Source organism: Panthera leo, chromosome C2, assembly GCF_018350215.1.
Source record: "Panthera leo isolate Ple1 chromosome C2, P.leo_Ple1_pat1.1, whole genome shotgun sequence".
NCBI lineage: Eukaryota > Metazoa > Chordata > Mammalia > Carnivora > Felidae > Panthera > Panthera leo.
In genome coordinates this window covers 65,037,133-65,053,434 of record NC_056687.1, presented here as the reverse complement: position 1 = coordinate 65,053,434, position 16,302 = coordinate 65,037,133, and the positions used below count along the sequence as shown (strand labels likewise).

General features: G+C 46.2%; 1 protein-coding gene across 1 annotated transcript in view; it reads right to left on the bottom strand.

Annotated features, from left to right (window-relative positions):
* The window catches only part of ARHGAP31 (Rho GTPase activating protein 31), a 115,171-nt gene extending 99,195 nt beyond the window's left edge, over nt 1–15,976 (bottom strand). Inside the window, exon 1 of the mRNA XM_042954628.1 lies at nt 15,049–15,976. Within this exon, the coding sequence (XP_042810562.1) occupies nt 15,049–15,148 (100 nt within the window). The 5' untranslated portion in view covers nt 15,149–15,976. The remainder of the gene's footprint in view (nt 1–15,048) is intronic.
* Nucleotides 15,977–16,302: the final 326 nt, after the last annotated feature.

The window sequence follows — 16,302 nt, the reverse complement described above, 5'->3', positions numbered from 1 at the left end:
ACATTCAAGTGCTAACAGCCCATATGTGGTTAGTGGCTGCCAAACTGGACAGTGCAGAGAGAACACATGTCCCTCAGAAAGTTCCGCTGGACAGAACTAGTCTGATTGAATCCAGCCCAGACTGACACATGGGATTGCAAGGATGTAGGAAGGGACTTTGTACTGTATAAGTCTCCATGTCGTTTGAATTTTTTTTTTTTTTTTTACAATTACTTCGAAAATTTTACAAAAGAAGGGGACCTATGGCACCTCCGGCAGGTGTTTATTCCTCATTAAAATCACATCCTGTATTTTTTCATGATTCCTGCCAATTCTAGTCAGGAGTCAAGTGCCGGCAGAGTTGCCAGAGGAACTATTCTGGTGAGGGAGTGATGGAGACGACCACTGTCCAGAGTCAGAGCGCATACACCTCTGGGAGGAGCCCCTCAGAAAGCAGCTGACCATCCAGCTAGTCTCGCTTCCTTCTGGTTCTCAGTGCTTTTCAGTCAGAAGGGACAAAATCAGTTTGAGCTCCTGCCAGAGGGAAAAGCAGAGGCTGAAGTATTTTTAGTCCTTGGAGTTGTGGAATCTGGCAGAGGTGAGGTGGACACTGGACAGGGAGGCCCACATCCAAAGGACCCTGAGGTCTCCTCAGAGATGGGGACCTAGCGGGGTGGGAGGATACTGCTCTGAGGTGGGGACGGCCATCCCACAGGGAGGAGGAGCATACTGGGCCAGGCTCAAAATGGCACCTGGGGGTAAAACTGACAAGAACAATGGATCTGATAGCTGCTCCATGGTTGGTTTCTTTCTTTCTTTCTTTCTTTCTTTCTTTCTTTCTTTCTTTTTCTTTCTTTTAAGTTTATTTATTTATTTTGAGTGAGAGAGAGAGCACCTGAGCAGGGGAGGGACAGAGAGAGGGGGAGAGAGAGAGAATCCCATGCAGGCTCCATGCTGTCAACACAAAGCCTGACTCGGGGCTCAATCCTGTGAACTGTCAGATCAGGGCCTGAGACAAAATCAGGAGTCACTCAACGGACTGAGCCACCAGGGTGCCCCTGCTCCACGGTTTCTAATACTGGAGGATTGACAAAGACGAAGAGAAACTTGGAAGGAAAAGAGATGGGATGGAGTCAAAGTATAGCCAGGAGGTAAGTGGGAAGGAACATTACAATATTTTTCAACTCAAATAAAACTTGGACTTGAAATATTAAACATCGCTCTGGTTATCATCCACAAGACAGAGAGAAGTGAAATTTCCTAAGATTATAAATAGATGGAATAAACTGAAACTCTGGGTTATAACTGCTTGGGGCACTTCATTTTTCCCCCACCTGGAGGAAGTTTATTCTAGACTGGGGTCCAAGTTTTTTCTTACCAGAAACAACAGAAATAGCAAAAAGGACACAGAAGCTTGACATGTGGCTCAAGATTCTTTATCGAACTGGAATTTAAACTGGCCCTTTTGTGCTCGTTGTTCTTTCTTTCTTTGGCAGATTTATAATGGTCATTTAATAAGCCATTTGTCCCTATAAACCTAGTCCAGGCAGGTAGGTGGCTCATGCTTCACCCTTGTTCTCTTTGTTCTTCTTTTGAGAATGTTGATCCTGCCATATTGTTTTACACCCAATGCCTTTGCTTAGATTCTTCCCTCTGTCTGGAATATCTTCCCTTCAGGCAGAGAGACCTCTCAAATTCCACTCATTTTAGAAGACTCAGCTCCTCTGAGTCAGACTTAATGTCATCCACCTCCCATTGTGGTTTGGTAAGAATCCGTTGAGGATGTGTCCATCTCCTGCATGAGGCTGTGAGCTCCCACAAGGACAGACAATACATGTTCATCCTTGTGTCCCCCCTAACCCAGAGCCTGGTTCATGATGAGTGCTTAGTAAATGCTGATTTTCATCTCTTCCTCCCCTCGCATAATCACCACTCTATTCCTTTCATTCACATTGTTAATATCTTTTGAGCCAACGTGCTGTGGGGAAAACAGATTGTGGTAGGCTGAGTAATGGCACCCCAAAGTAGTCCATGTCCTTATTCCTGCTGCCTCATATATCTAGAAGGATTTTTGCAGATGTGATCAAGCTAAGGATCTTGAGATGAGATTATCCAATTATCTGATGTCATCACAGGGTCTTTATAAGAAAAAGGCAGGAAATCAAAGAGATGTGATGAGGGGCCATGAACCAAGGAAAGAAGACAGCCTCTAGAAACTGGAAAAGGCAAGAAAACGGATTCTCTCTGAGACCCTCCAGAAAGGAACCAGTCCTGCAGACATCTAACACACAGATAAACGGAAAAGGGTCCCAGTCTCCAAGGAGAAAATTTTCTTTCTACTCAGGGGAGGAGGCAATTTAGGAAACTATGATGGGTGGAAGTTGGAGGTGAGAAGTAATAAAGGTCTACACTTCACCACCTTGATCATCTTCCTAAATATACTTCTGTGTACAAGCTTCTATCTTCAAATAAAGCACTGAGAAATGAACACACAGTCAACCCACAAAGAGTGCCGTGTGGATCCATATGCTCTACAGCCTAAGATTCTGTTCATACATCCTAAGATTGAGTCAGATCAGTAAACTGTCAAAATGACGTTGTGGAGCAAAGAAATAGACAGATATATCATATGGGCCAACTAGAACCCAGGTCTTACATTGTTCCCTCAGTGATGAAAATGGGCTCATTTTCCAGATTTATAGCCCTCCTGAAATACAAATGGAAACCAGAAGATTGGATGGCTGTCACTATGGCCTTTTACCGTAACCCTCATTTTCTTTTTCTTTTTCATTTCGTTTTTAGATTATTTTTTCTGATTACTAAAGACATGTTAGATTTAGAAAGTTTGCCACAGTCCCACCCCCAGAAATATTTATCAACAAATAAAGGTCTTAAAACCAGCATTTTTATGCCATCAATCAAAGAAAATAAATAATTGGGTGCACATGAAATAATTTTTTTTTTTTTTAAAGAGGAAGACCCTAGGGATATATGGGAGCCTTGGAACAGTGTTCTCAGCTCTCTCAACTTCCACATCTGTAGCATTACTCAGGAACCACACTCTGAGTAATGCTGAAACAGGGTAAGATTTCCAATCACCAAGGAAGTAATAACCAGAGTCAACACTTACAGAAGGTTTACAAAAATTCCAGGCAGTGCACGAGTTCATTTAATCCTCATAATAACCCTGAACAATGGGTACTATTACTATCATAATCCCCACTTTACAGATGAGGATACTGAAGCACAGAGAGATTTCTTAGCTGGTCCAGGGTCACAAAGCCAGCATGTGAGAAAGCTGACATTTGAACCAAGGCAGACTATCAGCAAAAAAGCCACATGCTAACCACCTGGCTACACTGCTTCTCAGAGGAGAAGTTAATTGATATCACTAAACTGTACCTATCAAGGCAGGAAAGGAAACGAACAGACTTTATGAAGATTTTTTTTATAAGGATTAAAACGAAAAGGCTTTATGAAAAATTGAATGAGTCAAGACATCCCATCCCCATAATAATTTTAAAAGATTATTTTCCCAACTTAAATCGTAAACATACATGTCCACTATTGAAAAACTGGGCAATATATAAAATATAACGAAGAAAATAAAAGTCATGTGGTTTTACTTAGCTGCTTCTTTCTGTGGGCTAAGTCCATGTTTCTGAAAGTGAGATCAGTAGACCAAAGATACCAGAATCACCTGGAGCTCGTCTTTAAAAATGGGGATTCAGACCCCATCTCAGGCCTACAAAAGCAGAATCTCTGAGGCCTGACCTCAGGATATTACTATGCAGCAGCTCTCTACCGCTTGGAGCCCTGTAAACCGTAGCACTCGTTCTGTGAAACCTCTTGCCGTCCACAGACCCAGATACTATAGGACCTAGGCAGATGCCTAGAGGAAACTTTTATTAGATGTCCATTTTGTTTCAAGGAGACTGAAATGAAATTTAAGGAGCATTTCTAATGCTCCTTATAGTGTACTAATAGTGTACTAAATTTAACCGATATTTCTTTTTAATTTTGAAGTTCGATTTTAAATTAAATTTTAAAAGTAAAAACTGCATTTTTTGTCATTCTTATGCCCAGTAAAGTTTTGAGTATCACTGCCCAAGGCTTAAAAAGAGAGGTCCAGAATTTTTCGATCCAGAATTCAAAGCTCGTACTCCCCACCCCCTATCCCCAAGGCCTACCCACTCCCCTTTCCTTTCTGAAACCAAATTGTCATTAGGGGCAGTAAAGAAAGGGGAACTGAGGAAACCATGTCCCATTTGAAAGTCAGGCTTGGGGTGAGAAAACACAGATTACTCCATGAGTAGATTTCCTTGACCTTCACCTATAGGCTTTGTACCCAGGGTCCAAACAGCTTTAATGCAGCCCCTAACGGCTTCCAAGCAGGGTTTGTGTCCTCAATTCTGAGCTGATTCAGAGCCCTGCATCTAGCTTTGCTTTCCCATAAAGCAAAATGGCTCCTCTCCATTAACATCAGGCCCATGTTCTAGCTATTAGCCAAACAAAAGATTTTCCAAATATGGACCCAAAAAAAGCATGTGCACTTTGAAGGCCACAATAAGCTTAAATAGCTAAAACATATTAAAAAAGAAAGCCAACAATTGACGCCAAAAGCGTGAGTCCTTAAGGAACAGAACAGCAAGACAAAAGCCAGAAAGAGGAACAAAAATATGCATTGTAGGGGAGGGGCAAGCAGGGAGGTGTAGATTTATATGGAAGAGCTGACATCATTGTTTCCCAATAATACTCTGCATGCAGGAAACAGATGGGAAAGAAGTGGTGGAAGGGACTACTTATGGTAACAGGGCACGCTCTCTGTGTAGAAGCCTGCCATTTGGAACCTAAATGTTTTACTTTGAAAAACTGGGCATGAGAACTCCATTGCCAGAAGTTTTATTAAAGTCTAGCTAAATCCTGCTGAACTTATCACCTTGGCAATGCATGGTAAAATGGAGCTTTGCATATCAGATTTACTGCCAGCTGACCTGCCTGTGGCTAAGAGGACACAAAGCTGTGGAATGGGAATTTAATGCCTCTAGTTCCCCTACTTCGTGGCTGGGTGATGTTTAGGCAAGTTACTTAACCTCTCTGAGTTGGTCTTCATATAAAAAATGGGGGACAGGGGCGTCTGGGTGGCTCGGTTGGTTGGGCGTCCGACTTCAGCTCAGATCATGATCTCACAGTTCATGGGTTCAAGCCCCGCGTCGGGCTCTGTGCTGACAGCTCAGAGCCTGAAGCCTGCTTCGGACTCTGTGTCTCTCTCTCGCTCTGCCCCTCCCCTGCTCATGGTGTCTCTGTCTCTCTTCAAAAATAAATAAACATTAAAAAAAACATTTTTCTTTTAATGGGGGACAAAACAGAATTTCCACACAACAGGGACAGGTCAAGGTTGCGCATTGATGCCATAATGCTAGATTTAATTGACCCATAATTAGGATGGTCAGTTAACATTACAAAAAGCTTTCTCTTTGGGGGCACCTGAGTGGCTCAGTTGGTTAAGCTTCCGACTTCGGCTCAGGTCATGATTTCATGGTTTCTGGGTTCAAGCCCTGTGTCAGGCTCTGTGCTGACAGCTCAGAGCCTGGAGCCTGCTCTGGATTCTGTGTCTCCCTCTCTCTGTCCCTCCCCTGTTTGTGCTCTGTCTCTCTCTCTCTCTCTCTCAAAAATAAATAGACATTAAAAAAAATTTTCCAAAAAAGTTTTCTCTTTTCACAGACTCCCTCTTTTAACAGACTACAGCTAACCCAATGGCTACTCTTGTTATGATCAGCTACTCTGCCTCCTCTAGCTTGACTCTTCTGCCACTGAAGACAGTTTCTGTCACCCCAACAGGGCCCCTCACCCCCAAGCCTGGCCACTCAACTACCTTTCCCAGAATAAAGTATCTTCCCCTTCAGGGTGCAAGAGGGCGTGACCAATTACAAGTATCAGGCAAAAACATGTGGTTTCCTGTCTGTAGACACCAAGCATCCCATCTCCCCCCATTCCTGTCGTTCCTCATGGTCAGATGATATCTATCATTTTATTGAATTTCCCCCTTACAAGAGATCCACTCTGTTGGATGGCTCTCTCACTCAGCTGCCTTACATGTGGGTATCCCCTGCTTGCACATCAGCAGGAGCCCTCATTTCATTTTTCTTTGTACTTCTTTTAGCTGTCTTCCCCTCTCACGACCCCACTAGGCTGAGAACTTGAGAGCATCTTCGTAAATCCAAGAGTGTCTTGCACATTAGAGTCCCATTAAATACTTGTTGCGTTGAATTGAAAATCCCACGCAAGATGGTTTCTGAATAAAAACGTGAACAAAGCCAGGGAGAGAAATATGCATAATTGCACAAATTAGCTCAGTTGCCTGTCACGAAAGCTATAGATTTATTTATAGTTTGCCAGAATCCTACTTTATATGTCAAACTGTTTTCTGGTGTCTGTCACAGTAAGAGCTGGTATATGTTGCTTTGGGTGGGGGGGTGACACTCATCCCTGTCTCTGGGGGGAGGGGGTGGAGGGGGTCCCAAAGGCATTCTGGGGCAGCATCAGGCCATGGGTGTGGTACCAGGGCCTGGTATGCATCAGCCAAGCTTGAACTAGAACAAAGAGTGCCTGAGACTCCATCCCAGAAACTCAGTTGGTTCTGGGGCCCCGCCAAGAATGTGGTTCATACCAAGGAGTGACTGGTGAGGCACTAGGAAAAGGCAGTGTTTCTGGGGCGTCCTGTGCAAAGTCTGGGTCAGTTTCCATCTTAGAGTAGCTGTAAGTCCCTATGGGGAAGCTTCAATTATCTTGGATTCCTGATATTTCAGCACATTAGCAGTGTCTCTGGTCCTGAGCTTCCTAGAAGGGCTCTAACACTGGCTTCCTGAGGAGGAAATAGGGTCAATCAATCAAGTGCTGTGTGCTGGCCATAGGACTCACCCTGAGAGGCACAGTGTGCTACCAAATCTGTGTGAGCTGCTGAATGCCACCTGCCTTCAGCAGAGCTCATCACTGGCTTATCAGTTAGAAAATAGAGTAATAAAGAGAATGAAGATCATATTGCGTGTCTCTGACTCTAAGGCAAAGGGTGTTCCAAAAGGGAAGGAGGATTGGGGCTGCAGCCGGCAGGAACGGGCCAGGAGGAAAAGGTGGGGTCTGGTTGGTCTTGAAAGCTAGTAGGTTTAGAATAGATGTGTGTGAAAAGCTCCTCGCACAGGGTAAAGTGCCATGCAAATGTCCGCTGTCGTCATCATCATCATCATTATTATTATTATTAATGATCTAGGCTAGGGCAAAAACAGAGAAAAAGCTACTTTTTACAGATTTTTTTTTTGTTTTTTGTTTTTTTTACAAAATTGTAGTGTAAATGCCAAATTACAAAATATGCTAGTCTGAGAAATTGTGTTTGTGCTTAGGATTCTGGCCTTGGGAGTCAGGCAGATCTGGATTTAAATCCTCCCTTTTCTATCTTCATAATTTTGTCAAGATCTTTAACCTCTTTCATCTAGTTTTCTCCTCTATAAAAAGGGGATAAAAATGCCCCATTCTTACAGATGTCAAAAATATTACTTGGTAGGTATAAAGTGACTGGCACACAGTAAGCAATAAATGCAGACAGTAACTCTACTAATAAAAATAACAAGCAGGTCTGATGTGGGACTCAGCCTTCATTTCTGCGTCCCTTCTCTCTTTCCAAGAGACCTCCTTTTCCTCCTCCTTCCTTTAGCCATTCAGCAGCTTAATGATATATCTCCTCTTCCTCCATTAAAAGTTGCTCTTAGAAAAAAGTCCAGTACCAGTATCTATTCTCCTCTGAACTGTAGTCAGCATATTTCTTCTGGGTGCTCTCATTTTAAGCTGTACCTAAAACTGCATGCTGGGGACAGGGTTAGAGGGACAGGGTGACTATCTAGACTCCTGAAGCTTTATGAGGCTATGGCCCCACCTCAATAAAGCCTCGAGGCCTGCCCTTTGAGGGAGGAGCACCAAGACCAATTAAACTCAAGCATGGCATTTGTACTGGGGCATAGAAATAGCTCAGACAATTGGATGGGACTTGCATCCATATGCAAAAAGAAAAGTAATTTGAAGGGTGGGATAAGTGGGGAAAAAGCTACTTCAAGGCTTAAATTCAAGGCAAGTGATGAGTGAGAAACAAAACAAAACAATAAAAAAGCAAGTAGCTCCAGGCACGAGGGTGGCTCAGTCCGTTGAGCATCTGACTCTTAACTTTGGCTTAGGTCATGATCTCACAGTTTGTGGGTTCGAGCCCCGCATTGGGCTTGAAAAGCAAGTAGCTCCATGTTCCTGGGCCTCAAGACTGGCATGAAGGAACCACGGAAAGGACAGCTGAGTTCTGAAACCCAGAGGCCAGTGGCGGGGGGGGGGGGGGGGGGGGGGGGTGGGGGTGGCAGGCAGCTCAGCTCACTCAGTCTGTTCTGGAGGGAACGAGCATCAGGTTCAGGTTGCCCCAATTAAAAGGGTCTGTCACTACTTTGTCTCAAAAATATTTAGCTACAATATCTAATGGAAAAAGGTGGGGGGGGGGCACTTCTTATTCTCAGACTTAAGTCCTGGATCTTTCAGCCCACCTGCTTCTCCACCCTCTGTTGCACAGCCACACACGCAGCCACAAAATCCCAGGAAACTTTCTCCAGGGAGGTGATTCCAGGAACAAACAGTCCCCAGCAAGCGTTTCAGAACTGCCTAAGTCAGTCAGCTTCTGGAATTCAGAATGCGTTCTCCCCTCCTCCCACTCCCACAGAAAAGGTTTCCAGCTAGCCTACAGATGCCTAATACATTAGGGGGGGAACAGTGCAACAAAAACTGCAGCTGTACTGGTATTGAGGGGCTTCTCCTCCACTTACAGCATGGTCTACGGGAAAACGTGTTCCCGCTTTCAACATGTTTCCCTCTGCCCCAGCATAAGGCCCAGCCTCCAGCTCCCTCTACCCCAGCAGATGGTTCACTTGGCTTCAGGGAATGTCTGGGATGACAAGAGAGTAGGCTTCCTTAGCGGTCCCAATGCCTGAGCCTCCTGAGCTTGGAAGGCATTTGAGGGGCCGCCTGTGGGGGAGTGTGGGGAGAGGGAGAGGGAGAGGCTGTGCCTGTGGTCAAGGGGCTGTTGGTATAGGTCTGGAGAGTGGCAGGAGGGAGGGATGTGGGTAGATGGAGGTAGCTGTTTCTATTCTCTGTGTGGGTTGTTTGTCATATCCAGACCCTACAGAGTAAGTTACAGTCAGGCTTTGTGTTATCAGTCAGTTCGCTCCAGGTTTAAAGCATTTTTTCTCCTCTTTTGGTTTTGCCTATTTAACTCTGGGACCCAGATATGGGGATGCCCCTCTAAACGCAAGCTTATGAAGTTGTTGTTCTGTCTGCACAAACTCTACCTCCAAGACCTGACTTCTCTTTCGGTTCCCTTTGGTTTTAGGAGTGGCTGGGTATCTTTCTCAAATCTTTCTGAGGGCCCTTTCCATTCAGATGGACATTCTGGTCTTCCACCATTATACACGATGGTCCATCCACTCTGCGGTAGCTCTGGGAAATCCCTGCATGAAATGGCCTCTTCATTCACTGGGGCAACCAATCTGCTTCCCATTCCTCTTCATGACTGATGAAACCATCTGACCATATCATTTACCCATTTCATTGGAGTCCTCACTCATTCAGTCATGGGTGTGATGTAGTTATTTATACCAGGGCAAGTCCAGGGTGTTATGATAATAACAGCCACACTTTTATAGCTTTCCATATACACATGCCCTCTGCCAAGTGCTTTGCCTATATGAATTCATTTATCTTCACATCAGTCCTCTTAGCCCCATTTCACAAATGAGGAAACTGAGGCCTAGCAGGGGTAAGTAATTTACTCCAGGGTTGGGAACAGGCAAAGTTGAGATTTGGGGATTCTATGCTGGACAGGAAGCCTCCAGAACTCCTAATGGGAATACCCAGCAGGGGCACCTAACTTGGGAGGTCAGGGAAGGTTTCCAGAAGCAGCGGAGACCTAAAGAGTGAAGACTCAGGGGGCACCTGGGTGACTCAGTCCGTTAAGCGTCAACTCTTGGTTTTGGCTCAGCTCATAATCTCATGGTTTGGTTCGTGGGATCAAGCGCCACGTCGGCTTGGGATTCTCTCTCTCCCTCTTTCTCTGCCCCTCCCCTGCTCTCACTGTCTTTCTCAAAATAAATAAATAAACTTCAAAAAAAAAAAAAAAAGAGTGAAGAGCTAGGTAGGGAAGGTGTGATAAGGATGTGTGAGGTAAGATGCTGGGGAGGAAAAGACTAAGCCAAAGAGAGTACCAGCCCTGGTTCTCCAGTCAGTGTTAAATCCTGTCTTGAACAAAAAAATATTACCTACCTTCCTTGCTAAGACTTTGTTCCTGTTTATGTTTGGGTATCTTATCTATTTACTTGTAGATAGTAGCTTTTACATGTTCTCCTTCAGTTATGACAGCTATTTTCAAAGCTTCATTGATCCACTGGCTTCTCTCTTTTTTTTTTTTTTTTAAGTTTATCTATTTTGAGAGAGACAGAGACAGAGAAAGCATGAGTGGAGGAGGGCAAAGAGAGAGAAAGGGAGAGAATCCCAAGCTCAACCAACTGAGTCGCCCAGGCACCCTGAGCCATTGGTTTCTGAAAGTTTGTTCACATCCCTTCAACTGTAAATTTCTCAAGTCTGGAGGGCTTGTTTCTTTCTCTCCCACTGTGCCTCCACAGTGCCTCAGTACCTATTTGTGAAATAAATGAATAAACAAACTGAGAGAATGATTTAGCCTCAGAAATATATATAAAGGGGCACCTGGGTGGCTCAGTCAGTTAAGCACCCGACTCTGGCTCAGGTCATGATCTCACGGTTTGTGAGACTGAGCCCCGCATTGGGCTCCACGCTGATATCTCAGAGCCTGCCTGGGATTCTCTCTCTCCCCCCCTTTCTGCCCATCCCCTGAGCACATGTGTGCTCTCTTTCTCTGTCAAAATAAATAAACGTTAAAAAAAAAAAGAAATTTTATATATATATATATATATATATATATATATATATATATATGTATATACACATTTTTCTCCCTTTTCAATCTGATAAGAACTAGAAAAAAAACTTTAGCAATAAAAAGGCTCACAGTTCTTACCAAACATTCAGAGGAGACATTCTGAATAGTCAAGGCTGCTTATCCAAGGGGAAAATAAATGGTCTGTAAACGCCTAAACTGGAAGCAGTGGTTCTCAACTCTGCCTGCATATCAGAAACAGCTAGGAAGCTTTAAAAAAAATTTTTTTTAATGTTTATTTATTTCTGAGAGACAGAGAGACAGATTGAGAGCGGGGAGAGGGGCAGAGAGAGGGAGACACAGAATCTGAAGCAGGCATTGTCAGCATGGAGCCCAATGGAGGCTCCATGGAGCCACCCAGGTGCCCCTTTAGTAAGCTTTTAAAACAGACCCATGCCTGCACAACAAGAAATTCTGATTTAATTGTTCTGAGAGGGGACCCGGGCTTCACCTTTTTTTTTTTTTTTTTTTTAAAGCTCCTCAGGGGATTCTAATGTGCTGCCATCATGGCAAACCACTGCGTGAGACAATATCACCTTTTCCCAGGAATCGAATAAAATGACATAGATTGTTCAGAAGGGTGAGAAAGTCCTTAGCCCTCAGAGTGGAGACAGAAGGCACAAATGGAGGCAGAAGACAGCTTTTCCAATAACCTTCTCTTTCTGGTCCCTTGACTGCTGGCCCCGGCATTTCCAAGTCCTGTGGGAAGACCAGGGGCAGTTGGCACTTGGCTCACAATGAAATAAGAAATGCTCTTGGATGCACTCTGGCCTCACATGGCTTCACCCACAGCCTCCCAACCACAGGTGACAATATGATGTGGTTTTTGTTGGGATTCTCTCAATTCAGTTGTCAAAAAGAAGACAAAGAAAACTACTACTTTCAGCATACCAGTGAAGAAGAGATGCTCTTCTCCCTCTATTCCAGATGGGAAGAGAAAGTTATCTGGTTCCTAAGGAAGAGCTGAGGGTTGGAGTGGTGGTCACTGTTCCGGCCACGTTGGTCAGGAGCAACTTTGTGCTGTTCTTGAGTGTTCTTACCAGACTGGAGAAAAGTCCTCCAAGAAGTGAAAGGGGGGAAAACGGCCCTTCACATTGGGCCTGTGTGCCTCTGGGGATGATCAACAGCAGGGTCTGAACTGTGGAAGCTACACACACACACACACACACACACACACACACACACACACACACTTCTATAAGAAAGGGTTTCTGGTTTTCATCAGCTTCCTAAAGATTAAGGATGACACTTGGCCCTGGGCAGCTTCTGCTCTGAGCTGAACACCTATTTGTCACCCACACATCCTGCCCTGGCAGATTTGCCCAGCTGAAGGTAGCAGGGCTGGGCCACGGCAAATCACTGAAGTGGATGACATTCATGTTCTGTGTTCAGCCTCAGGGTTGTAGCTTCCCCACATTCGGATGGCCTGAGCACAGCTTATTATCACCAGCTCCGTCCGCCATCCCAGCTTAGGGCTTTCCCTCCCTGTCCAAGCACAAGGGCTCTCTTGGCTTCCCTACATCTCGGTCCTTCTCTTCTGCTCCTGTGCTCCCAGACCTGAAAGCATTTCTCTTTATCTCTACACAGGACCATCACCTTACCCTTGACTCCAAAGCTCAGTAATCATGATGTCAGTCTTGTGAGGCCCTCCCTAGCCTTCTGGTTTCTAGTTGCCATGCTGACTTGTCACCTGGATTCTGGGGTTGAACTTCCAGGGTGGTGGGCAAAAGGGCAGTGCCAAGTCAGCTTTCCTCCCTGGGAGCAGAGTCCAGGCCTTGTCTATTAACTAATACATGTTTCAGAAAGTCCATGAGGAAAACACATTGTTTTAGGAAAAAAAAAAAAAACATTAGCACTGTGCTTACTGATACTACACTATAGTCAAATTAAAAGAGGACTACATAACTAGTTTTTACATGTAGCAAAAAGGAAATCCTAATTACTCTCAATTCTATAAGCTGTTTATTATGCATGCCTAATCCTCATGTGGCACAAGAATGGTGTCTGGATCATTAAGTGGGTCAGTTTCCTTTTGTTTTAAAGCTAAACTCTATTCAGGTATGTCAGACTTGAAAGTTTGCTGATCCTGTGACAGGATCTTGCCTGTGTAGTCTTTCAATTTGGGAGACAAAATCATTAGAGGAGAATGTTGGCCTGGATAAGGAAGCTAGGGAGGGAAGAGGAGCCTGGTAGGCCAAGCCTCTCTGCATCCCTCATGATTTATACTGTATGACCTTATGCAGGTCAATTTACCTGTCTGGGCTTCCTTGCCTCCTCCCCAAGGCTGGGATTATTAGGCACTGGTTTTCATTTTTTTTTCCTCTGAGCAGTAGCTCCCTTCCTTCTTTTCCAAATGCAACCTATATAGAAGCCCAAAATACAAAGCAGGTGAAAGAAGAGCTGCCAAAGGCAGCCTTTGAGGTGTCTTCACAGAATGCTGACATCCCTGGCTCATCCTACAATCTATGACATCATAAGAATGGGGCAGGAATGGCAAGCACCCCCATGCTTGGAGGGGGTCCCAGAAGAACACCCACAGGGTGGAAGGGGGCATCCCGAACATTTGTAGTGAACCTCAAGTTCCTCACAAAAACAGGGGGAGGGAACTATTTCCTTCTGAACTTTCGAGGGTAGTGGTTAAGATGCACATGTGGAGTTCTTTCGCATTCAAAATAATTCAGTCCAAGCAATTTTATATCAAATCGCCCTCTCCCCGATTATTGGAGAGGATTAAATGAGTTGACTGTTATGCCTTGATTTCAAAAGAGGCAGTTTTGAAACCTGTGGTACCCCAAGCTCTATGATACTAAGCCATTTGTCCTAATGACACAGCAGACTCTGAACTCCAGAATACCACAGGAATATCACACCACTGCAAATTACTAGGTGGTGCTGAGTCTCAAAAAAACGTAATTGAAACAAAATCATTGCACTGTTTTTGAGATGCACATTTGATATGAGCTAATCAAATCATTTTTGAGATTATTTTCCTGGAGGCAGAATTATTCTGCACAGTTAAACAGCCCTCCAGTCTCCTCCTTTGTTATAGCTAGCTGTGTGTAAATACGAGGCCTATATAGTGGTCTAATTTCTTTCCGCACTTAACTTTCTAAAGACAAGGCCTTTTTGTCATGGGTATGCACGGGGTCAGTCAACCTTACAAAAGGAGTCATTTACTGCTCAATTTCCCCAGCCTTCCTATGATTAAAAACTTCTAACTTCAAATGCTATTATTGTATTCTAAATTGTTTTCTTTCCCTCTCCCCCAACAAATGTTTAAACTGTCTCTACTCTGCAGGATTCCCTTTTTTACCCAATGTGGCCTTGAAAACAGAGACGCTCTCCTTTTCTTTTACATACCCTACAGTATTTTAAGATCCAGGCCTTCTGACCTTTTTACAGCACTCTTCTTGTCTGACACACCAAATGCTAATCTGAAAGCCAAGAGGAGGTAAAGGGTCTGGGGGGTTGGGAAGGGGAGGGAGGGAGGTACTATATATTTGGCATCCGTTCAGAAATTCAGAAAATGTTTGTGCAACCACTCCCCCAGCCAGGATCCACCGCACCCCCTGCCTTCCAGCACATTAATAAAAAAAGATGTGAGCGGATGAAATTGGAGAGCCCGGGAGGGACACCCAAGGCGGTCGTAATTATGTACCCGGAGAAGCCCACTGATCATCATCATCCCACAGGTCCTGCCCGAATCCCTCGCCTCCGACATCCAAAATCCGCGATCAGGATCTCTGGAGCTCCCACCCCCAGCCCGCAGAGGTAGCCGGTTAAACTTGCAGCAGCACCGCCCAATAACGGCTTGTGTGCGACAAACGGAAAGACACACACAGCCTCTGCACGTCGAGGTGGCAGCGCTGTGCACCTTAGGAATCATATCTGTTCTTTAAAAAGAAAAAAAGTACATTGAGCCCACAGGCCTGGAATACATTAACTTACGAACGGAATCTAACACGCTCCAGAAAAGTCCATCTCACTCTCAAACAAAAAGAAAAGGAGGGGTGGGGGGAAAGGCAAAGGCACTTTACCATCCTGTCCTGAGCTTTCCAGATACTCGGTCAGGTCACAGCCAAAGGCACTGGCGGCTCCCTTTCGTTTCAGCTTCTGCTTGGCACCCTTGTTCTTCATGAGTTAGTCCCAAAGAGGTTGCCCCTCCGTCTCTCCCTCCCCTGTGCTTGGCACCGCGCCTAGGATGGTCTCCGGGGTCAGATCACTGGCTGCGGCGCGGCTCCCGGGGCCCGCATGGGCGCGCGGAGGAAGTGCGGCCCGGGCAGCGCGCATGGACCCCGCGGGGCGCTGAGACCGGCGCGGCCGCGGAGCCTGCAGTCCACGGCGCGCTCCTCCAGGGCCGCGGTGCCGGAGGCCGGGCGGAGCTGGCGGCCGCGGGCCGGCTGGCGGGAGTGTCACTTCCTCACTTGGAGTCCCAGGGACTTTTCACGGGCTCCTGCGGGATCTCCGAGCGTCTTCCCCCGCTCCGGAGGGAGGGCTAGCTCTCTCCTTTCGGCTTTTGCAGAGACGCCCCGGAGAGGACGAGAGCGCGGGAAGCGGGCAGCAGCCAGGGGCGAGGAGACAGCCCCGGGGCTGCGTGGCTCCTCTGCCCAGCGCCCGCTGTCTTGCCTTCAGACGGCTTTGGGAACGCGAAAAACAAGCATCCTGTCTCTCTCGCCCGCCCTCACGCCTTCCTTTTTTTCCTGTCTTACAAATCCTAGGATCATCCAGCTCAGGAAATGCTGGAAGGAAGTTAGCTAGGGAGGGGGGCGGAGGGTGGAAATTTTTGGCAGCTCAGTGCTGCGTGTGTATGGGGCCGGAGGAAGTAGGTGGGTGGGTTGAGGAGTACGGGGCGGGGGGGTAGGACGCGCTCTTGGGAGAGCCGGTCTGCGGCTCTGGAGATAACTCGGCAGCTCCGGAGGAAACCGCCGCGCTCCCAGGAGGACCCGCAGCCCCAGCCGCCCGCTTCCTGCCCCACCGCGGCCCTTGGAGGAGGGTAGGAGGAGGCGCGCTAGCCTTCGGGACGGACGGTGCTAGGTGGCACCGAAAAAAAGTCCTGCCTCCTTTTCATCCTCCTTATCATCTCGTTGACACTTTCTATTTCGGTGCCTGCCTAATCCTACACAAACCCTTCAAGAGTAATGACAGAGACAAAGACAGGGATTCCAGCAGAGAAACCTGACCTGCCCGGGAGCGGTTTTCCGCCGGCCACTCCCATCCTCCTCTCCCGCGCCCAGGTACCCCCAACCCAGTTAGCTCCCCTCCCACGCTGACGGAAGGCTAGAGGCTGCCGC